Source organism: Phyllobates terribilis, unplaced genomic scaffold (assembly GCF_046119375.1).
Source record: "Phyllobates terribilis strain yellow unplaced genomic scaffold, ASM4611937v1 Scaffold_2__4_contigs__length_985480577, whole genome shotgun sequence".
NCBI classification, from domain to species: domain Eukaryota; kingdom Metazoa; phylum Chordata; class Amphibia; order Anura; family Dendrobatidae; genus Phyllobates; species Phyllobates terribilis.
In genome coordinates this window covers 722,781,656-722,805,253 of record NW_027362762.1, presented here as the reverse complement: position 1 = coordinate 722,805,253, position 23,598 = coordinate 722,781,656, and the positions used below count along the sequence as shown (strand labels likewise).

At 41.6% G+C, this 23,598-nt stretch overlaps 1 protein-coding gene across 1 annotated transcript in view; it reads right to left on the bottom strand.

Annotated features, from left to right (window-relative positions):
* Nucleotides 1–3,822: 3,822 nt before the first annotated feature.
* RHOC (ras homolog family member C) overlaps nt 3,823–23,598 on the bottom strand; it is a 56,549-nt gene continuing 36,773 nt past the window's right edge. The window contains exons 2-5 of the mRNA XM_073667180.1: nt 15,460–15,617; nt 13,229–13,349; nt 12,175–12,305; nt 3,823–6,010 (exon numbers count right to left, since the gene is read on the bottom strand). Of these exons, the coding sequence (XP_073523281.1) occupies nt 5,837–6,010; nt 12,175–12,305; nt 13,229–13,349; nt 15,460–15,615 (582 nt within the window). The 5' untranslated portion in view covers nt 15,616–15,617 and the 3' untranslated portion in view covers nt 3,823–5,836. The remainder of the gene's footprint in view (nt 6,011–12,174; nt 12,306–13,228; nt 13,350–15,459; nt 15,618–23,598) is intronic.

Here is a 23,598-nt window from a genome sequence, read left to right as displayed (position 1 = left end):
AGAAATCGCAGGTTAACAGCAGCTCAGATTAGAGACCAGGTCAATGCCACACAGTTCTAGCAGCAGACACATCTCTTCAACAACTGTAAAGAGGAGACTTTGTGCAGCAGGCCTTCAAGGTAAAATAGCTGCTAGGAAACCACTGCTAAGGACAGGCAACAAGCAGAAGAGACTTGTTTGGGTTAAAGAATACAAGGAATGGACATTAGACAAGTGGAAATCTGTGCTTTGGTCTGATGAGCCCAAATTTGAGATTTTTGGTTCCAACCACCGTGTCTTTGTGCGACGCAGAAAATGTGAAAGGATGGACTCTACATGCCTGGTTCCCACCGTGAAGCATGGAGGTGGAGGTGTGATGGTGTGGGGGTGCTTTGCTGGTGACACTGTTGGGGATTTATTCAAAATTGAAGGCATACTGAACCAGCATGACTACCACAGCATCTTGCAGCGTCATGCTATTCCATCTGGTTTGCGTTTAGTTGGACCATCATTTATTTTTCAACAGGACAATGACCCCAAACACACCTCCAGGCTGTGTAAGGGCTATTTGACCAAGAACGAAAGTGATGGGGTGCTACGCCAGATGACCTGGCCTCCACAGTCACCAGACCTGAACCATATCGAGATGGTTTGGGGTGAGCTGGACCGCAGAGTGAAGGCAAAAGGGCCAACAAGTGCTAAGCATCTCTGAGAACTACTTCAAGATTGTTGGAAGACCATTTCCAGTGACTACCGCTTGAAGCTCATCAAGAGAATGCCAAGAGTGTGCAAAGCAGTCATCAAAGCAAAAGGTGGCTACTTTGAAGAACCTAGAATAGAAGACATATTTTCAGTTGTTTTACACTTTTTTGTTAAGTATAAAATTCCACATGTGTTAATTCATAGTTCTGATGCCTTTAGTGTGAATGTACAATTTTCATAATCATGAAAATACAGAAAAATCTTAAAATGAGGTGTGTCCAAACTTTTGGTCTGTACTGTGTATATATATATACACACACACACACACACACATACATACATACATACACTGCTCAAAATAATAAAGGAAACACTCAAATAACACATCCTAGATCTGAATATATGAAATATTCTCATTGAATACTTTGTTCTGTACAAAGTTGAATGTGCTGACAACAAAATCACTAAAAAATCATCAATGGAAATCATTTATTAACCAATGGAGGCCTGGATTTGGAGTCACCCCCAAAATTAAAGTGGAAAAACACTCTAGAGGCTGATCCAACTTTTAATGTCCTTAAAACAAGTCAAAATGAGGCTCAGTATTGTGTGTGGCCTCCACGTGCCTGTATGACCTCCCTACAACGCCCGGGCATGCTCCTGATGAGGTTGCGGATGGTCTCCTGTGAGATCTCCTCCCAGACCTGGACTAAAGCATCTGCCAACTCCTGGACAGTCTCTGGTGGATGTAGCGAGACATGATGTCCCAGATGTGCTCAATCTGATTCAGGTCTGGGGAACGGGCAGGCCAGTCCATAGCTTCAATGCAATCATCTTGCAGGAACTGCTGACACACTCCAGCCACATGAGGTCTGGCAATGTCCTGCATTAGGAGGAACCTAGGGCCAACCGCACCAGCATATGGTCTCATAAGGGGTCTGAGGATCTCATCTCGGTACCTAATGGCAGTCAGGCTACCTCTAGCGAGCACATGGAGGGCTGTGTGGCCCTCCAAAGAAATGCCACCCCACACCATTACTGACCCACTGCCATAACGGTCATGCTGAAGGATGTTGCAGACAGCAGATCGCTCTCCAAGGCGTCTCCAGACTCTGTCACGTCTGTCACATGTGCTCAGTGTGAACCTGCTTTCATCTGTGAAGAGCACAGGGCGCCAGTGGTGACTTTGCCCATCCTGGTGTTCTGTGGCAAATGCAAAGCATCCTGCACGGTGTTGGGCTGTGCGCACAACCCCCATCTGCAGAGTGATCTATTTCAAGTGTTTATTTCTGTTAATGTTGAGGATTATGGCTTATAGCCAATGAAAACACAAAAGTCATTATCTCAGTAAATTAAAATTAACAAAAAACACATGCAAAGGCTTCCTAAGCATTTAAAAGGTCTCTTAGTCTGTTTCAGTAGGCTCCACAATCATGGGGAAGACTGCTGTCTTGACAGAAGGCAGTTATTAACACACTCCACAAGGTCACAGAGTTCCAATTTTCATTTGGAAATCAAGGTCCCAGAGTCTGGAGGAAGAGTGGAGAGGCACACAATCCAAGCTGCTTGAGGTCTAGTGTGAAGTTTCCACAATCAGTGATGGTTTGGGGTGCCATGTCATCTGCTGGTGTAGGTCCAGTGTTTTATTAAGACTAAAGTAAGCGCAGCTGTCTACCAGGAAATTTTACAGCACTTCATGCTTCCCTCTGCCGACAAGCTTCTTGGAGAAGGAAATTTCATTCTCCAGCAGGACTTGACACCTGTCCACACTGCCAAAAGTACCAATACCTGGTTTAACAACAACAGTATCACTGGTATAATAGAAACAAGTGCACCAATTCTGCATTTATCACCCAATCCTGGTTTTGGCTCCCACTCCTGAGAAAAGATACTGACCAAATACGGATAGTGGGACCATGGCCTATGAGAGGGACCCTACACAGTTTATGGAGCTGTGATCTGCTTTACTTCTGGCTGACTTGTGTACAGCTGAACATCGGGTGTCAGACCCTAAACCATCTGATATGTATGACTTATCCAAAGGATAGGGATATGCCTTCAATTTCTAAGTGCTGGACAAAACTCCTTTGATTTGTATGTACAACGTACATCTATGGGTGAGTGCATGCAAAATGCAGACGTTTCATATGAATACCAGTTTGGTGTCAACCCAAATTTCAAGTGTTACACTGTTTGCAGAGAAGTTGCATATAAGGCTTTGTGCACACAGTTGTTTTTTTTTTGTTTGTTTTTTTATGAAACAGCTTCAGGAAGCCCTCCTTCTTTGGGGAGTTATTGACTTATAAAGCCGTCGGCTGACAAGTTGTATCATAGAAAATATAGGAGTGACCGGTTGAGAGAGAGCTTCTGTATATGGGATAGTCGGCTGAGATGGCTGTTAGGTGGAAGCATTGTTCAGCCAACCACCATCTAATGTGCATGGGGGCCTTTACTGTGCACTTGGAGTGATAACGCATCCTGAATTACAATAAGCACTAAGTGTTGTACCAAGTTTACCTATCCAGAAAAAAGGGATTAACTTTCCGATTGCTGAGGGGGCCAGCCACTGGGAACCCCATGAATCCTGAGGAGAGGGTTTTATAGGTCCCTGTCTGAAGAGAGCAAAGGTCAAGCAGGTTCTCATGCTCAACCTCAGCTCCATTCACACGTGTCTTTTCAGAGCCCCATTTTTAGGATCAGTGGGAGCCTCAGTGGTCAGACACCCAACAGTTGGCAAGTTATTCCCTATCCTCTGATAGGGGATGTCTTTCAAGCTTTAATTCCCTCCATAGACCTTGGATAGCTCACAGAGAAGCGGGTGCCACTGGTTGAGGTAGTTGGCCCTGGAAGTCCCAAAGTCGAAGCTGTTCTATCCCAGGCGGGCGGAACGGAAGGGTGAGACTGTGTAATGTTCCATCTTGGGTATTTGCTGGGACTGTTCTGTTTATTGCCCGCTTTGTGGTTCAATAAAGTATTGCCACACTGTTTTACCCTCTCCTGTGTTTTCTCAGTAGTAATGCGCCCACGGAAGACCCCGTGTCTTCACAGCATCTAAACCGGTTTTACCACCTAAATAAAGTTTAAGAAATCCTCCCCCGTCCCATCCAAGAGTAAAAACTCAAATCAAAATACAAGTTTACATTTTTTTCTCATTGTAAATGTGTTTATTTTTCATTTTTACATTCGAAAAGTCACGTGTGTCAAATTCCAACGTTTACAGGCAGTCAGGCAGAGAACAGAATACAAAAACAGACGGACAAACAGAACAAAGTTATTGTACAATTATAAGCTTTATTTTTATAAAGGAATTTTAAAAGGCAGAAATGTTGAACACAAGCTGAAGGTCACGAGAGAAGATAAAGCTGGTCTGATTTTTGCTTTACAAAGCATGTACAAAAAAAAAAGAAATTCAGTAGACAAAGCACAGTAGACCGGTGGGTTCTGCAAATCGGTAACATTTATCAAAAATGCTGGTGTATAAGGTGTGCATTATTTAGCAATAGTGTAGGGGGAGGATTTCATTAGGGGAGTACTTGGCAGAACATAATTTAATACACAATGTTTAAAAGAAAAAAATCCCCTCCAATATTATGGAAAATTATCTGCTGGTAGATTAACCACAAAGTACATGGTTCCAATTGTGCCTTATTACAAGGACTATGGGGCTTGTCCCATTTCACCCCACAAATCCCCATTATTCACATACTTCTCATATATATGTTTTTATTAAATACATATAAAATACCCTTGTGCAGTGGTCTTGTCCCAAGTTCCCAGCTGTTAGGCTAGGACTACATGGCGACAAAGCTGGGACATGTCACACTGCCAAAGTTCACTAGCTGTCGTTGCTACATCACGGCGCAATACAAATGAATGGGCTCCAGGGTCCTCAGACCATGACAAGTCACAAAAAATCCGACGCGGTTGGAATTTTTGCGACTTGCTTGTCGTGGTCTCTCAGGGATGGACTGCGACCCCATTCACTTGTAAGGTGCTGCGATGTAGCAGCCAAAAATAGCAAACTTGTCGAACCCAAAACTGCTGTGTATCCCCAGCCTTATTGGTTTACTGGAAGCATACAGAGTATTTGCTACTGCATGAAGAGGAGCGTCCACAGAGTCTGTGCGAATTTGGCACACATTTTAATAAAGTCGAATGAGCAAAAGCTTGGGACACAGGAATTTAAAGAATAAGCACAGACCTACATGATTGTTGTGCTGTGGTTGCAGAACTGAAAAATGGGAAAGATGGACAAGCTCCATGTCCACATTCAATTTCCGGTCCGTTTCTTGTCTGCGACCCCAGTTTGTCTTAGACCACTTGCACGTGTCACAAGATTGCCATGTGGGCATGTTAGAATGTAACAATCGCTTCTTGGTAAAGTCTGGACTATTAGCACAAGAAGATTACTATCAATATACAAAACCAACATTGTCAGTAGGGTTTGTAAGACCATTCTGTGGGTCAGGAAAAGAAATGCGCACATTGAACGTAAGGGCTGGAGAACTGCAAAGAAGCAGCTAATAAGGATAAAAGTGGGGAAGAAGTAATTGAGATAATTGGGTGACAATTACATGAATATCAGCGGGGAGGACATAAAAATAAAATAGTGTAAACCATGACTTGGGTAATGGGATAAGTGCAACTTGCTATTGATCATATTGTGCTATGCAAGTACAGCTGACCCCATCAAGCTCCAGCGCTCTTCCTTTTTCCAGTGTTGATTCCTTGCTGCTAGGTATAGTAAGCCATTTTGGAAGGGGATATCCAGAAAGTAGAATAAGTCAAAAAGACTCCAAAAACACAATATGGCACAAAAAAAAAAACACAACCAACTCCCAGAATCCCACATGTGCTTTTTACTTACAAAAACAGGATTGTTTAGGTATATAGATTATATGGGTAGAGAAGGAGGCACTGCATATACAGTCGAGGCTTCCTGCAGATTTTTTCCACAATTTCACTCGTGCCCAACTCTAGATAGACGTTTATGTGGAGAAACAAAACCAAGGATACATACATGTACAGTACAAATGGTGCATATAGCTCTTTGCTACTGAAGTCTCTGGTATTGTATAGCAGGTGGTGCAGCAGCAAAAGAAGCTACTCATTTTGTTCTTCTAATCTTCTTTCCAAAAAGGTTCTAGGACTTTACTTATAGGATGGAGCAACGCTGCTTCTTCCTGTGTTTTCGGACCTGCAGGGCTGCCCGCGTTGCCATTTCAAACACTTCCCGGACTCCATCCTTGGTCTTAGCAGAACATTCAAGATAGCCAAAGGCATTAATTCTATTGGCCATTTCTCTTCCATCTTCTGGTTTGACAGGCTCCTGTAGAACACAAGCAAATTAATGAATTTCTATTGTGTATGTGTGTAAATATTATATTATTATTATGCCAATTATTCCATGGTGTTTACATGTGAAATGGGGTATACATAGCAAAAACAATTACAATAAACTTGAACAAAACGTGACAGCGACTGGTACAGGAGGAGCGAGGACCCTGCCCGCGAGGGCTCACAGTCTACAAGGGAAGGGTGAGGATACAGTAGGTCAGGGGTAGAGCTGGTCGTGCAGCAGTATAGTGGAGCGAGGGTTACTGCAGGTTGTAGGTTTGTCGGAAGAGGTGGGTCTTCCGGTTCCTTTTGAAGGTTTCCACAGTAGGCGAGAGAGTCTGATATGTTGGGGTAGACCGTTCCAAAGAAGGGGGATGCACGGGAGAAATCTTGTATGAGATTGTTGGAAGAGGAGATAAGGAGATCTTGTGAGGATCGGAGGTTGCATGCAGGTAAATGCAGAGAGACTAGGTCACAGATGTATGGAGGAGACAGGTTGTGGATGGCTTTGTATGCCAAAGTTAGGATTTTGAACTGAAGCCTCTGGGCAATGGGGAGCCAGTGAAGGGATTGACAGAGGAGAGGCTATATATATTTTCATATCTTCGATGTACTCTATGCATCTCTTATCATAGCTTGATAAGCTTTTGAGGATCTACATTTACCTTCAGAGGTGCCTAAGCAACAATCCGGATATAACATCACCACTCAGTATTGAGAGATAAAAAAAAAACCTAAGCCGCTCATACACAACACAATTGTGGCATTTATAATTAAGGAGGGCGATAAGCTACTAAAAGCCTTCACTGGTACATTTTTCTCTGTGGGAACTTAAATATCCTCTTTAGAGAAGAAAAGGACTTTAAATCTAGAGCCACCCATTGGAGGTAGCACCTGGAAGTCCGTATTGATCCATTCCACGAGCCTTGGCACATGACTAAGCCTGAAATGCGTGTCTGGTTTAGCCTTTGCCCTGTTTCTCCTTCCTCAGTGCAAAGAACCACATATGCATATAAACTGTCTGTATTGACTTCTATCCCAAGTCATATGGCTAGGTTCGTTAAAGGGTCAATATTCACTTTTAGGATTACTACCACCAATAGGTGGCACTCAAGTTCAAGTCCTCTTCTCTGAAAAAATTTTGCCTATTTAACTTCCCAGAGGATCATTGCATGGCTTGCAAGTTTCCTTACCCCAACTTGGCACTCTCCACAAGGAAAGACGTTACACCAGAGATCTCAATGGATGTAAATGATCAAGCACGTGGAAATCCAACATACATGATCTTTCTTAAAGGAGATCTCCATTACTTTTATATTGATGAACAATCCTAAGGATAAGTCATTAATATCACCCAGCACATCCACTGATCAGCTCTTACCATTGCCAGCCAGATGTGATCACTTGCGGAGCTGCACAGCTTAGTCCAATGTATAGTGGTTGCGGCCAGGTACTGCACACCTGCTCTTCTGGGAGTGGATCTGCAGTACCCAAGTGTGGCCATTATACAGCTGAATAAGCTGTATAATGAGGTGCAGGTCAGGAGGCACCTGGGAAATAGTGACCACAACATTATACAATTCCACATGTGCTTCAGTAGGGTGCCCAGCAAGGGAGTCACAAAAAACACAACTTCAGGAGGGCAATGTTTGATCAGCTAAGAGATGCCCTTCACCTTATAGACTGGGATAGTATCTTTAGTAATAGGAGCACAGATAGAAAATGGGAAATTTTCAAAACAGTCCTACATAGTCACTGTAGAAGGTACATACCTTATGGGAATAAAAGGGCTAGGAATAGGAGGAAGCCAATGTGGCTAAATAAGGAAGTCAAGAGGGCAATGAAAAACAAAAAAAGGGCTTTCGGTAAACAAACAAGAAGGCAGCGAGGAAGCGCTAATATCTTATAGGGAAAAAAACAAAATCTGTAAGAAACAAATAAGAATAGCAAAAGAGGAGACCGAGAGACTAATTGCCAAAGAAAGTAAAACGAATCCCAAACTGTTCTTTAACTATATAAACAGTAAAAGGATTAAAACTGATGGAGTTGGCCCATTGAAGAATAACCTGGGTAAAATCATAGAGGGCGATGAGGGTAAAGCAAACCTACTCAATAGCTTCTTCTCCACTGTTTTCACAAAAGAAAACAATTTATCGGAGGAAATGCAGAGTGATAAAGTAAACCCTCCGCTAAATATCACCCACCTAACCCAGGAGGAAGTTCAGAAAACGCCTAAATAATATCAAAATAGACAAGTCACCAGGCCCAGATGGCATACACCCCCGGGTACTAAAAGAATTAAGTAATGTGATAGACAGACCGCTGTATCTTATATTTAAGCACTCTTTAAGGACAGCGACTGTCCCACTAGACTGGCGCCAAGCAAATGTGGTACCAATATTCAAAAAGGGGTCTAAAAGTGACCCTGGGAACTATAGACCAGTCAGCTTACCGTCTGTTGTGGGTAAATTGTTTGAAGGATTTCTTAGAGATGCTATTGTAGAATATCTTAATGATAATTGCTGTCTAACTCCATATCAACATGGATTCAGGAGGGATCGCTCCTGCCAAACAAACATGATCGCCTTCTACGAGGAGGTGAGCTCACAGCTGGACCGGGGAGAGTCCGTGGATGTTGTATACCTAGACTTCTCCAAAGCGTTTGATACCGTGCCACACAAAAGGTTGGTATATAAAATGAGAATGCTTGGTCTGGGGGATAATGTGTGCAAGTGGGTAAATAGCTGGCTGAGTGATAGAAAGCAGAGGGTGGTTATCAATGGAGTAAGCTCAGGGTGTGTCAGGGTTACTAGCGGGGTGCCTCAAGGGTCTGTCTTGGGCCCTATATTATTTAATATATTTATTAATGATCTAGTGGAAGGGTTGCATAGTAAAACAGCAATATTTGCAGATGATACTAAACTTTGTAAAGTAGTTAATACAGATGAGGATAGGGTACAGCTACAGGAGGATTTAGATAAATTGGGGAGTTGGGCCAAAAAATGGCAAATGGGGTTCAATGCCGATAAATGTAAGGTCATGCACATGGGAAAGAAAAACAGCAGTCACCCATACATATTAAATGGGAAACCGTTGGGGAAATCTGACATGGAGAAGGACCTGGGCTTCTTGGTTAACAGCAAATTAAATTGGAGTGCCCAGTGTCAGGCAGCAGCTGCGAAGGCAAATAGAGTTATGGCATGCATCAGAAGAGGAATAGGGGCATATGATGAGAACATTGTTCTTCCTCTGTATAAAGCGCTGGTAAGGCCACACTTAGAATATTGTGCACAGTTCTGGGCTCCGGTGCTCAGGAAAGACATATTGGAGCTAGAGAGGGTATAAAGAAGGGCGACTAAGGTAATAAAGGGAATGGAGAGACTAGAATACCCAGAGAGGTTGTCAAAATTAGGCTCATTTACGTTGGAAAAGAGAAGGCTTAGGGAAGACCTCATAAACATGTATAAATACATCAGGGGGCAGTACAGAGATCTCTCCCATGACCGGTTTATACCAAGGATGGTGACAGACGAGGGGGCACACTATGCGTCTGGAGGAAAGGAGGTTCCTGCACCAGCATAGAAGGGGATTCTTTACGGTCAGAGCCGTGAGACTCTGGAACTCTCTGGGAGAGGAAGTGGTGATGTCCAACTCACTTAATGAGTTCAAGAGAGGCCTGGACGCCTTTCTTGAGAACAATAAAATTACATCTTATGCTTAGTGATAGTTAATTAATCCAGGGATTTAATCTGACTGCCGGATTGGAGTCGGGAAGTGAATTTTTCCTCAATGATGTAAATTGCCTATACCGCATGGATTTTTTTTTGCCTTCCCCCTGGATCAACGCTGCGGAATAGCTGCAGTGCACAAGAAATAGGCTGAACTGGATGGACGCTTGTCTTTTTTCGGCCTTATAAACTATGTAACTATGTAAGCTGTGCAGCTCTGCAAGTGATCACATCTGGCTGCCACTGGTAGAAGCGGATTTGTCGCACCCCCAAAGATCTGATATGGATGACCCAGCTCGATGATACGTCATCAATATAAACGTAGTGGACATCCTCCTTAAATACAGGTGAAAAAATAACACTGTTAAAGTAAAAAGCATGTAGGCACTGCAGGGACTTCATGTATCTGTCCTGGTTGGTCCTTTGCCCCAGTCTCTAGGACTCCCCTTTCAAGAACTGTACTGCTAACAAATAAGGGGGTAAGAATCCTTATCCTTGCCAGCAGCAATCATGTGCCAAGAGGCAATAGATTGGGGAGCACCAGCAGAACCAGTACGAGAGGTTACCAGCCAAAGTCACATCACACTTTTGGAAAGCTTCTGCTTCTATTTGCCAATAAACATTTTACACCATAACAGTTGGAAAAAAACACAGATTTTCAATACGGGGACACAACTTGACAAGCAAAAAAGTTAACAAAAACGATTTCTATTAACAGTAGAATATGGGCACCTTATGGGCTACACAAAGTAAATGGTGGGGAAATCTCCTGAATTACACACTAAAAACGTGATGCATGACCCAGTGTACAATAATGGTAAACTTACCAATGTGTCCCTGGTTGGTGGGGGGGCACAATTGATATAATTTAAATAAAATATATGTATATTATATATAAATTATTTTAAAAAAATCTAGTCTATGCAGTTGTCACTTACCTGTGCTGAGAGATTTACAAAAATGTAGAATCTTTCTATAAATGCTTACAAAGGCCAAATACAACCCAAACCACCCCTCAGTACTGAAATTGCAACAGCTCAGCATTACATTCATTTGGTCATGGAACCAATGGTACAGCCATTTTTTCAAAGTATCCCAGGAGCACTTTTTCAACACAGCAATGCCACGATAATGCCATTTTTCTACACAAGGCTTGGCGGCATTTTGCTTGTGCTCCTGTGAGCAGCCTGTGTGGCCTAAACATGCTACCATAGCCTGCAGCGTCTTTGGATTCATCGAGCACATCTAAGAACTCATTAATCTGCAATTGGAAAGGCAGCTGTCAGCAGCGGATTTTGATGATTTGCGTGCCGTAGTGCATTCAGCAAGGCAGGACATTCCTCAGACAACCATTAATAACCTCATTGATCGCATGCCAAAGTATGTAAGTATTTATGCGTGTGGTGCTCACACACAAACTACTATATTTATTCCGTATTTATATTTTGCTCCCATTTTTTCATCCTATACATATCATAATCATGTCTATTGATCCAGTGATTTCCATTATTCCACAGCTTTTTCTTCTTGGTGCTGCAATTTCAATGCTGGAATATAAATCTTTAACTTCCCTCAATCCAAGTAATCTGATGGGCTAGAGTATTATTATACCTTCACCATTTCCCAGAACATGGACAAAAGGATAGAACTTTCCTTTCGATTAAGCCTATCCAAATTTAGCATCATTGCCCTTGAGACTGACTATTACTTACCAAAATTTTCCAGTAATCTTTAAATTATCTAGCAATGGTTTATACATCCTTGAAGATAGATTTGTTAATAAGAGGGATTTTAGAAGTCTAACGGTCTTGAACTGACCCTATTAATCTTTTACCTTCTTCACGCTGACGGCTATTGCGCACACCACAGCATCTGACTCAAACCCCATTGACTCCTTCATTCTTCAAGCTGAAGCAACTTTCTATACTTATTTCTAATACACCACTTTCACCTATATTTCTCCAGAAACTTTTACCCTGCAAAAATCCTACTTTTATTTCATTCTTTGCTTCCTTAATACCTGGTGGAACGTTCAGTGTAAAAAAGGTGAAAAAAAAACTTCTGAATTACACAATGAAAGGAACGTCATGTATGGAACTGAACGTTTGGCCATAATGGTAAATGTACCAATGTACACAGTCTGGAGGAAACATACTTTTCTTTGGATATATGGAATCATTCAGCTGAAGATGAATTGATCTGGTTTGTTAAAATTTGGCTTATGTCAATTGTTTCTCTGATGTGCTCCATCGGTAAGAGTGGATTACTACCTAGAAGTCACTGCAAAGACTTAGACCATCTCTTCTGCATGGATGTCCTATGTCCTCCAGAAGAACACCAGACTGCTGCTTCATCCGGCAACACATAATCTGATGAATAAATGTTGTCCAGACAACGACATTTTGATTTTTTTTAGTTTCATACTTACTTGTTTCATCTTTGTTAGCTCCCTGCGGGTGTGTTCATCGTTTCTAAGATCTTTTTTGTTTCCGACTAGAATGATAGGAACATTAGGGCAGAAATGTTTCACTTCAGGGGTCCACTTCTCTGGAATGTTCTCTGTTTTTTTACAAAAAAAAAAAGAAAAAGAAATGAAAACATTATTTAAAAATATCATAAAAAGGGACATCATAATCTATTAAGCTTCAAGCATATTGGCCCATGACTTGGTTTCAGTCTGTGTCATGTCAAAGAAGAGTTACAAATGCCCAGTGTACGGACTATGAAATGTCCCTGAGCCAAAATCATAACAGAAGTATAGGGACTAATTTTAGAGACTAGGCCACACTTGTACACTGATATGCTTAGCGCAGGGCCTTGAGGAGCAATGCATGATTTGGGTTCTAGGAACATGAGAATCCATGTTTCACTATTCATTAAACCCATTGGCTTGGTGTTAATAAAAGCCACGTTACTCACTCTCCAGCACTAACGCAACCTGAGATTGTGTACAGGCTGCAGGGGTGGGTTGGGGGAGACATCCAAACTACAGCGCTTGTGATTGCTTCTCTGGTCTCAGCGGGAATGCCAATGTACACGACAAGCTGCTGAGCCCAGTGATTGGCTGCAGCAGTCACATGCACTATATAGGCATGACATCACCCTTGCAGCCTGTAAATCACTGGGAGCAGTGGCTGAGAGTTGGTGCTGGAGAATGGGAGGGAAAGTCATATCGATTTTATGATTTTTAAAAATTACAGCATTAATCCCTTTAAAGCATGCAATATGCATAACAGTATCAGTTTTGTCCATAGCACTCCTTTAACGGTCATCACAGAATAGTTTAAGATTCATCCTATTCAATTTTTTTATTTTTTGGAACAGTAGGAAAAAGGACAATGGATCTCCGAGAAGGCAAAAAAGGTATTACAAAAAAGAACAAGGTGCAATGCACCAGACAGTCAGCACGCAATAATATAAACGGCCCTGCATTCCCTTCAGATCAACTCTTTCCTGCTACATGGATATAGGGATTTTCTTACCTAAACTGTCTGGGCTGTCAATTGAGAAACACATCAGAATGACATCGGTATCAGGGTATGAGAGTGGGCGCAGCCTGTCGTAATCCTCCTGTCCTGCTGTGTCCCACAGAGCCAGCTCCACCTACAGTGAAATAACCTAATTAGTCCGCACAGAAGGAGAGGAAGGATTATAGGATTAGGAGCGAGCAGGAGAGACAGAGAAAAGTGGAACTTGAGAGGTGCTCAGCATTTAGCGCCTTCAGATTGTATAACTGGCACAAATACCAGGAAGATTTCGACAATCCGGCCCAGAGCCATGCAATTAAAATGTAAACCCTCGCCCAAGTCTTATTTCTGTAGAGTAGAACCACATACTAAGACCAATTCTGGCAACATTACACATTTGCCAATTCCTTTGGGACCATCCTGTTTTTTTTTTTGTTTTTTTTAAAGAGTCAAAAAGGGCAAAATTGCTATTATACTCTGAAAAACACCCAGAAGGCAAAGTGATGTTTACATGTAAATCAAGGATAAATCAATTTTTTGACGCATGATACCAAAGCTCTCCATACACAGATGGCTGTCAGATGAATGAGCCACAGCTATGTATCCCGACTCCCCCATACATATGAACCCTATGTTGGACCAAGCATTCTTGTGTTTGCAGTAGGGAGAGAAGCGTTCTGTGCTGCCAAACGTCTGGTGGCGAATAATCTCCAGGGGGACAAAAAGGATCAAGTGTTTAATAATCTGTCAGCAGATTATTACAATGTAATTATTATTATAATGTAATTATTATTACAATGTAATCTCAGGGTAGCATGAGGTGGGGCTGAGACACTGATTTCAGCAATGTGTCACTTATTAGTCTGTGTGCTGTTTTAATACAATGAGCGTTTTAATCAGCAGGCGATTATTACTGCCCATACTACAGTTTCCATGCCTACTGGTCTAACCACAACCCCCAGCACTGATTAGCAGCTTACTGCCAATATACAATGTACACAGAGAGCTGTGGTGAGGGCAGGATTAGCATTTGAGCTCTGCTACATCTAAAAACTCTATGTCACAACTGCTCCACCCAGTAAACCAAGTGATACATCGCTGGATTCTGAGTCTTTTTTTCCTACATTACGGCATGGTCACACTAGGCGTTTTTTTTTTTTTTCTGCAACAAAACCTGATCTCTTGGCAGGAAAGAAGCAGTGTCAAAAACGCAGGTTATGGTGCACTTTTCAGGATTCCAAAGTTCAGCTTTACTTATGCCATAGAAGCATGAACAGAGGTCACCAATGCAAGTCCTGTGTTCATGTAAAAAGTACACATTCAAATGTAAGTGGGGAGAGGTCACTTGGTTGGCTGAATAGTTTACCTAAGCCACTGGCAGTGCATTGAGTTTGTAGGACACTATTTACTTTCACACTTTGAACAATGAATAAGCAACTCAATGACAGACCAATTTCACACCTTGGTCGGCCACAGATATTGTTCAATCTCGCACCTAGGTCAGCCAATGTTTCCTGTGCACACATCACTAAGTTAATTAAACTGTACTAATAAAAACACAGCTGTAAATCTGCATAAAAAAATGCTTAGTGTGAACATAGCCTTACCCTGCTCTCAGATGAGGTAGCAAAAACCTGGTGATCGATTCTTTTCAAACGTGAACTGCCTGGTCCTTCTCTCTACCAACTCAGTAAGGCAGTCGGAAGGCGCTGATAAACATTAGATGGTTAGCCAGTCCGACCAAAATTGGCAGGTTTGGCTACCTTAATTTAATATGTATAGGTGGGCCTTAGAGGGGAGTATTATAATAATCACATGGCTATTTACAATTATATTATTCTTCTCATGAAGAATTGCATGGAGGCATCGCTTCTATAGAACATACAGGAAACGGAGAAACATACAGATACTTGAGGTGTCTTATTTACACATCTGTGATACAAATGAAAATGTAAAATGCATGTTGATTATTTAAAGGATCGTGCAGAATTTAAGTGTTCAGCAACACAAATTTGAATGATAATAGTACCATTGGTAGCAGGGCAGGGGGGGGGTCAAAGACAATACTATCATAATGACTGAATAAACCCAAATAAAATCATTTGACAGCCCCCAATAAAAAAAAAAAAAGTTCTAGTCCTAGAAAGATAAAAAAAGATGAATATTCACAACAGAGATACTGTACATATAAGGAGGAGAACGCGCCTTACTGGGCAAGGTCATTATTAGAATTTCTGGTTTCTCACCTGTTTTCCATCCACTTCAATGTCAGCAATGTAGTTCTCAAAGACGGTTGGCACATACACCTCAGGAAACTGATCCTTGCTGAACACAATTAAGAGACAGGTTTTCCCGCACGCACCATCTCCAACAATTACCAGCTTTTTTCGAATAGCTGCCATTGCTGCAAAGAGAATAAGGGATTTGAATTATTCATAGATTACATCCATTATGGGGAAATCTCATGTAAATCATATTTGAACTGAAAAACAGTTGTAGAGTTGTCTGAACCCATTCATTTTTAAAAACCGCCGGACAGAGACTAGCGTGAGGACTATGTGACGAGGGGATGGGAATCCCTGAAAAATAAGTGACTACCATGTAATTTATGCTTTTAAAAGGGTATTCATATGACATGCCATAAAGGTCTGACAGATGCAGGACCTGCACCTATCCTCAGAAGTGGGGACCCTCACACACTACTCGGACTTCTATGTTTTTCAAAAGTGAAGGTGCAGCACTGCGCACTTTCTTTCAGAGATACCTACCACTGTAGGATGCCCCTTCTCAGGACACTTTTTTAAATGTCACTTTGCTCTTTATGGACACGGAGGCAATTTGGTTTGGAGCAATATAGGCCTCATGCACTCGCCTGATGAAATCTTATTATTGAGAGAGAAACAAGTCAGGAAATAATTTTTTTATTCTGGGGGTATTCTCAGAGCCATACTTGGGTACTGCCCTTGTTGGGGTGGAAGCACACATCGGGCACAACAGGGTAGACAGAGATGACATATGAACTCTGCTGCCCGTGGAACCCCATGGAACTGGATGTCCCTATGGCTCAAATGGGTGACACTACACTTTATGCACCATCATTCAGTTTGTCCTTAAATCACATATTAGCTAATCGCATAAGGTTCATTACTTACTAATAGATCAAAGTAGGTTGTATATGAGAACTTTTTTGCCATCGATCATTTATCCTGGGATTATTCTTATTTTAATTATTAAACGTTCTATTTTAAGAGGGTTTTTTCCATGCTGTTAAAATTATATGTTTCCATAACATCCACAAAAATGTATGGAATGAATACCATATATGCATGGTCAGTCGCTGTGTTCATTTCCCATCTCTATAAATATGATGGCCAGTGACAACTTCAACCAAAAGGAGGATCATGGGACCCACCATTCTAGAGAAAGGGGAGGATTAATTTCCTTCTATATCCTATATGTGACTGAGCTCCAGTTTTCCATTAGGATATGTGCACACAAAGGGGCAGATTCAAAACTTTTGTAGCAGAAAACTGCGATAAAAGCCACAAAAATGTTGACATTTTTGGCTGCTTTTCATCAGTTGGACTCAGCTGAAATCAACGCAGACTGGGCAGTATGGAGTGTGACTATGCCCACCTGTCGGATTAATAAAAAATGCCGCAGCTTTGTACACCAGAAATGCTACTCCAGTCCCCGAGTAGCACTTTTGGTGAAATGCCCAGAGTTGCAGGCCACTTTCTGGAGATACTGGATTTGATATACTTGGCGACTTCTGTTTCAGCAAGACTCGCGAAGCGGGATTGGGACAGATTCATCGAGGCAGGCTCCATAACTCACCTGAAAAAGCGCTAAGGTAAAAAAATAAATAAAATAAAATAATTAAAAAAAAATAAAAAAAAGAGGGGGAATTTACACTTAGAGTTGGATAATACAGCCACCACTAGGCGGCGCGGATCTTAGGAGACAACCTTCATACATTCAATTCAGTCATGAATGCCTGTAGTAAGATGCCTCTAGTGGTGGCTGCAGGTAGTAATTTTGTCATTAAATTAGCACTGGGCGTTTTGTGCTTCGTAAGAGGATAGGAGCTGTATCAACTACAGATGTATTAAAAAATTTAAAGTAGCCCAAAACTTTTGACCCATTTGCATACACAATGAAACAGTCAAGGACGCCAACTCTAAGGCTATTTCAGTTTAGAGGTCAGAAGGAATGTTTGCTTATGGGAACTTTTGGAATTTGTTCTCATATCTGGAGGAAGGAAAACTCTTAACACCATTATAGCTACTACAACCCCTGGCAAAAATTATGGAATCACCGGGCTCGGAGGATGTTCATTCAGTTGTTTAAGGTTGTTGAAAAAAAGCAGATCAAAGACATGGCACAAAACTAAAGTAATTTAAAATGGCAACTTTAGGGCTTTAAGAAACACTAAAAGAAATCAAGATTAAAAATGTGGTACTCTGTAAGGGTAATTTTTTTCAGACCAAGCAGAGGGAAAAAATTATGGAATCACCCTGTAAATTTTCATTTCCAAAACTAACACCTGCATGAAATTAGATCTGCTCGTTAGTCTGCATCTAAAAAGGAGTAATCACACCTTGGAGAGCAGTTGCACCAAGTGGACTGACATGAATCATGGCTTCAACACAAGAGATGTCAATTGAAGCAAAGGAGAGGATTATCAAACTCTTAAAAGAAGGTAAATCATCATGCAATGTTGCAAAAGATGTTGGTTGTTCACAGTCAGCTGTGTCTAAAATCTGGACCAAATACAAACAACATGGGAACGTTGTTAAAGGCAAACATACTGGTAGACAAAGGAAGCGCACAACAAAACCAATGAGGAACGAATGGGAAGAAACTGGAGTCAATGTCTGTGACCGAACTGTAAGAAACCGCCTAAAGGAAATGGGGTTTACATACAAAAAAGCTAAACATAAGCCATCATTAACACCTAAATAGAAAAAAACAAGGTTACAATGGGCTAAGGAAAAGCAATCGTGGACTGTGGATGAAAGTCATTCAGTGATGAATCGCGAATCTGCATTGGGCAACGTGATTATTCTGGAACTTTTGTTTGGTGCCGTTCCAATGAGATTTATAAAGATGCCTGCATGAAGATAACATGCAAACTTCTACAGTCGATGATATGGGGCTGCATGTCAGGTAAAGGCACTGGGGAGATGACTGTCATTACATCTTCAATAAATGCCCAAGTTTACATTGATATTTTGGACAGTTTTCTTATCCCATAAATTGAAAGGATGCTTGTGGATGATGACATCATTTTTCAAGATGATAATGCATCCTGCCATAGAGCAAAAACTGTGAAAACATTACTTGAAAGAAGACACATAAGGTCAATGTCATGGCCTGCAAATAGTCCGGATCTCAATCCAATAGAAAATCTTTGGTGGAAGTTGAAGAAAATTGTCCATGACAAGGCTCCAACCTGCAAAGATGATCTGGCAGCAGCATTCAGAGAAAGTTGGAGCCAGATTGATGAAGAGTACTGTTTGTCACTCATTAAGTCCATGCCTCAGACTGCAAGCTGTTATTAAAGCCAGAGGTGGTGGAACAAAATACTAGTGATGTATTGGAGTGTTCTTTGGTGTGTTTGTTTTTCATGATTCCATAATTTTTTCCTCAGAATTGAGTGATTCCATAATTTTTTCCCTCTCCTTGGTCTGAAAAAAATTACCCTTACGGAGTACCACATTTTTTATCTTGATTTCTTTTAGTGTCTCTTAAAGCCCTAAAGTTGCCATTTCAAATGACTTTAGTTTTGTGCCACGTCTGATCTGCTTTTTTTCAACAACATTAAAACATCTGAATGAACATCCTCTGAGCCCGGTGATTCCATAATTTTTTTTCCAGGGGTTGTATACTAAATAAAACGGCATTTTTTTGCTGTCATATCCACGTGTAGAAGACGACTGCTGGACATTTCACAAGGTCATTTCAATTATAATTTTTTTTTTTGTTTTTTTTTATTGCTGCAGAGTGACTTTTTTTTTTTTTGTTTTTTTGTAGGTTTTACCCCGCATGGAGTCATATTTTGTATGGCCCGCTATAACAAATCTTACATAAAATATTCTTGTGTTACAGAATTAAGACTTTGCAGAAGAGAATGGCAATATAGATCAAGAATACGATGTGAATCATCACCACTAAACTGGTAAACCCTTCACTTCATTATGTTCAGAGCAGATGTGAAGAAGGCATTGCAAGAAGCAAGACACTATTGAAGGGACAGTATGTCTTATTAATGTATATATTATCTTCAAGAGTCTAAAAACAGACAGCTTATAGTGCGGGATCAGAAGTAAAGGCAAGAACCTATAGAACAATGATGCAGCGACAGGCATCCAAATAAGAAGATCGGATAATTACTACGAAGTGTCGTCTTCCTTCAAAATGATAAGGAGATTATTACAGACCAGAGAAACAGTCCCTGTATAAGGTGTTTTCTAACCAAGGTCCTGTCACACCCTGGAACCAATTAAGGATTATGGGTTCCCAAAAACATAAGAGCAGCTGTCAATAAGGTCCCATTCACATGTCCATGAACTTTATCAGACAGCACATGGATGGCATCGGTGTACTATACTTGATCATGGGCCCATTCATACACACGCGAGCTTGGTCCGTGTATAGGGCAAAACTCGGACAGGTCTGTGCTTCTGAATGCACTCATAGCATATAGTACGGGTTTTATCTGTTAAAAAAATGCAGACGTGTGAACAAGGTCCAATAGGGACAAAAGTGAAACAGTAGAGATTCCTCAGGAGGTCAACCTCAGTTCCTCAGCGGTTCCCCTATAATAACAATTTGCATACAATTTTGGTCTCCAGTTTATAAGAAGGACATAGGTGATCTATAGTGGGCGCAGAGAAAAGTGACCAAGTTTATTAAGAGAATGAGTGGACTACAATACCAAGACAGGTTATCAAACTTTGAGTTATTCAGTTTGGGGGAAAAAAGGCTTAGTGGAAATCTTATTACAATGTACAAATATAAGAGGGGACCGTACAGAGATCTTTTCCAATGACCATTTTACATCAAGGCCTGCGATGGTGACAAGGGGGTTGCCTCTCCGTCTAGACCAGGGATGTCAAACTCAAACACACAGGGGGCCAAATGAAAAACATGGACAAAGTCGCGGGCCAACAAGGAAACAGTATAATGGGCCACACAAAGTCCTCCATACAGAATAATGGCCCACATAGGGGTGGCGATTCTGGTGTCATGGGCCAAATTAGACCCACAGGCCAGAGTTTGACATGTATGGTCTAGAGGAGAGAAGGTTTAATTATCATAACCGATGCAGATTCTTTACTGTAAGAGCAGTGAGATTATGGAACTCTCTGCCTCAACATGTTGTAATGGTTGACTCCGTAAAAGAGCAAGAAGAGCTTGGATTTCTTTATTAAAAGATATAATACTACAGGTTATGGGCACTAGATTCTATGATTGGAGTCTGATCAAGGGAACTAGGCAGATTGCCTTGTGTGGAGTATTGAAGGAGTTAATATTAAGGAGTAATTAGTATCTGCCTTGTGGGGTTTGTCCCATCTGGATTAATATGTTACGTTCTAGGTTTAACATTATGGACTTCTGTCTTCTTTCAACCTGAAAGGGAATCTGTCTCCACGTTTTTGCTATCTAAGCTGAGAGTAGTATAATGTAGAGACAGCGACCCTGATACCAGTGATGTGTCCCTTACTGGGCTGCTTAGTGTAGTTTTGATAAAATCACTGTTTTATCAGCAGGAGATTACCACTAGAGGACTAGTACCTCTATAAAAGTCTATGGAAGGGGGAAGGAGGAGCAGCTGTGTCAGGAGTTGAAGAGGGGAATTAATTCTGCAGGGACAAGAGACTTCCTGTTTCTACATAGAGCATTGAAAAGAATAATTAGCTGGATAGAAAGGCAAAATGAGCAATTGTAAGTGCACAGTGCTATGTAATATGGTGATTGCAGTACATTAAGAGGATAAAAACTTTGATGGAAGTGCTTCTTTGAAGTATTGATTTTTTTTTTCTTCTTCATTCAACCCACTTCCTGGGAACCATATCATATGTCTAGATATTCTACCAGTCAAGGTCAGGTATAATGCTCATATCCAGATGTCACTCAGGAAACAAAACAAAACAAAACCCTGGGGTTTTCTAAAGTGGTATTACTTCCTTCAAGAAATGACCTTATGCTGTGTGCTAGTCTGTATGTAGTATCTCCGTGCTCGCTCCAGCACCCACACCACAGGTACTTATCACCCTATCCAAAATTAAAAACATACACGCTCAGAAGATCTGATCATGCAGGTTTAGGACAGGACAAGTGTGATCTTAAAAGGGGATTTGTCACCAGATCAAAAGTGGGCAGTTTCTGCTCTTATATTCCGGCTGCTCCTCTGAGTACTCAGCTTTATGTTAAAAGCAGACGTACAGTTCCAGAGATCTAGGCCTTATATTTTCTGCTAAGTTTTATAGTTTTTACAAAGGAGGCGTTGCTCAGAAGGTAATAATGCAGTGTAGTCTAAAAGACACCTCCCCAGAGGAGCCTGCAAGCCATGGCCCCCATGGAAAGACCATAGAAAATAGCACCAAATACAAAGGCCCGTATCTCTGTACCGAATGGCGGATTTAAACAAAACCTGATTACTCAGGAGAGCAGCAGGACTAAAAAAAAAAAAAAAAAAGGGAGCAAAAACTGGCCACTTTCGACCTGGTGACAGATCCTCCAAGTCATGACTCTGCGATCCTCAGACTTGTCAAGCAACCAAAAACATTTATGCAATTTGCTGCTGCATGATCATTTTAGAGAAGACCAGATGCATGAAACTTTCATGTGACAAGAGGCTTGGGTTCTTTCATTGTTGCTATGATCGGTCTTGCTGAGCCCGTTGACAGCCATTAGATGCGAATCGATGTCACAATAAGACATTATAATCTTCATGTTGTGCAGCACAAGACGGTGAGTGGTCCTAGCCTTGAGGAGCCGAAAAGGATAGCGGATGATCATTTCAGGATTGTGACCAGCTGAAGGTAAACGCCTGATGACACTTTCCTATCCATACATATTAAAAGGGGTGGTCTACTACTAGGACAACCCATTCTTCAGCTAAATGTTTGGCCCCGATTAAACAGCTTATACTCCCCTTCCGAGCCGGCTCTAAAGGTCCTGGGGCTCCCGTGCGGTGTTGTGACACGTGAGCCAGGCGCCCAATCAGCGCTGGCGTCACTGTCTCCACCAGCTAATCTTTGACTTCCTCTTCATGTTCAATTTGTCCGAAGGCAGGGCCAGTGACGCCAGTGCTGATTGGGCCCCCGGGCTCAGGTGTCACAACACCGCACGAGAGCCCCGGGACCACGAATGCTGACACTGCTGGAATGGGAGGAGAGTATAGGCTTTTTTAATTTCATCAGGGCCAAAGAATGGGGTATAATAAAGAGTTGTCCAAGTAGTGGACAACTTCTTTAAGTACCGGTCCACTTTCAGCAGTGACTCCACTTGACCGGCTCCACAGCTGATACAGTTTTGCGCTCAGCGCGGCTGAGGACTCTGAAAACCAAGTGCACCATCCAGTTAAACCACATAGTAATATAGTTGTAGGGAGGAAGAACAAGATAGAGCAGGGTGTTGTGGGTAAAATGTTTCTTCTGCATGTTCAATCCCATAATGCACTTTCATCCCGGAATGCAGATCCACCACACAAAGAAGGGGGCAGAAACTCACCTGTAATGTTATCAGAGACAGGTGTGGACTGTAGCCAACATTACATAACCTTGGCTGAATTTCACAACCTGTAATGCAGGAAGAAATTGGAGCCATGACAGGAAAGACAAACGGCTGTACAGACAGGACAAAGTCACAGGGTGTACAAGGCAAATGTGCTCAATTTCCTTCAACAACTAAATAACATATAAAGCAAATATAATTGGGAAGTAAAGAAGACTTCAAAAAGGAGTCATGTATAACCTGCAACTTTGAGTCACCTGCTGACTCGCCTTCCTACCCGTGACATGGTGACAACTCATATGTCTGCCTCACAACTACGGTCATTTCAGGAGATATATCCGAGATTCAAAGGGTGCGGCCTCACAGAGAAAAGGTATGTGAATGACGATGCACTTAAAATGGCAGAGGTATATCATAGCTTCAACGTCATTTGACAATGGTCAACGAAGTAATGGAAACTTAAAAAAAAATCTCTAAGGAGTGGGATTTCATCTCTGTGGTCATTATGCTGTCACAAAAGGAAAAAAATAGAAAAAACTTAAATAAAAATACAAAACTGTTTGAAATCTTATCCATCCTCTGAGTGGTGGGATTTCTTCAGACTATTCTACTCATTCAGCCATGGAGAGGAAGTGTGCACA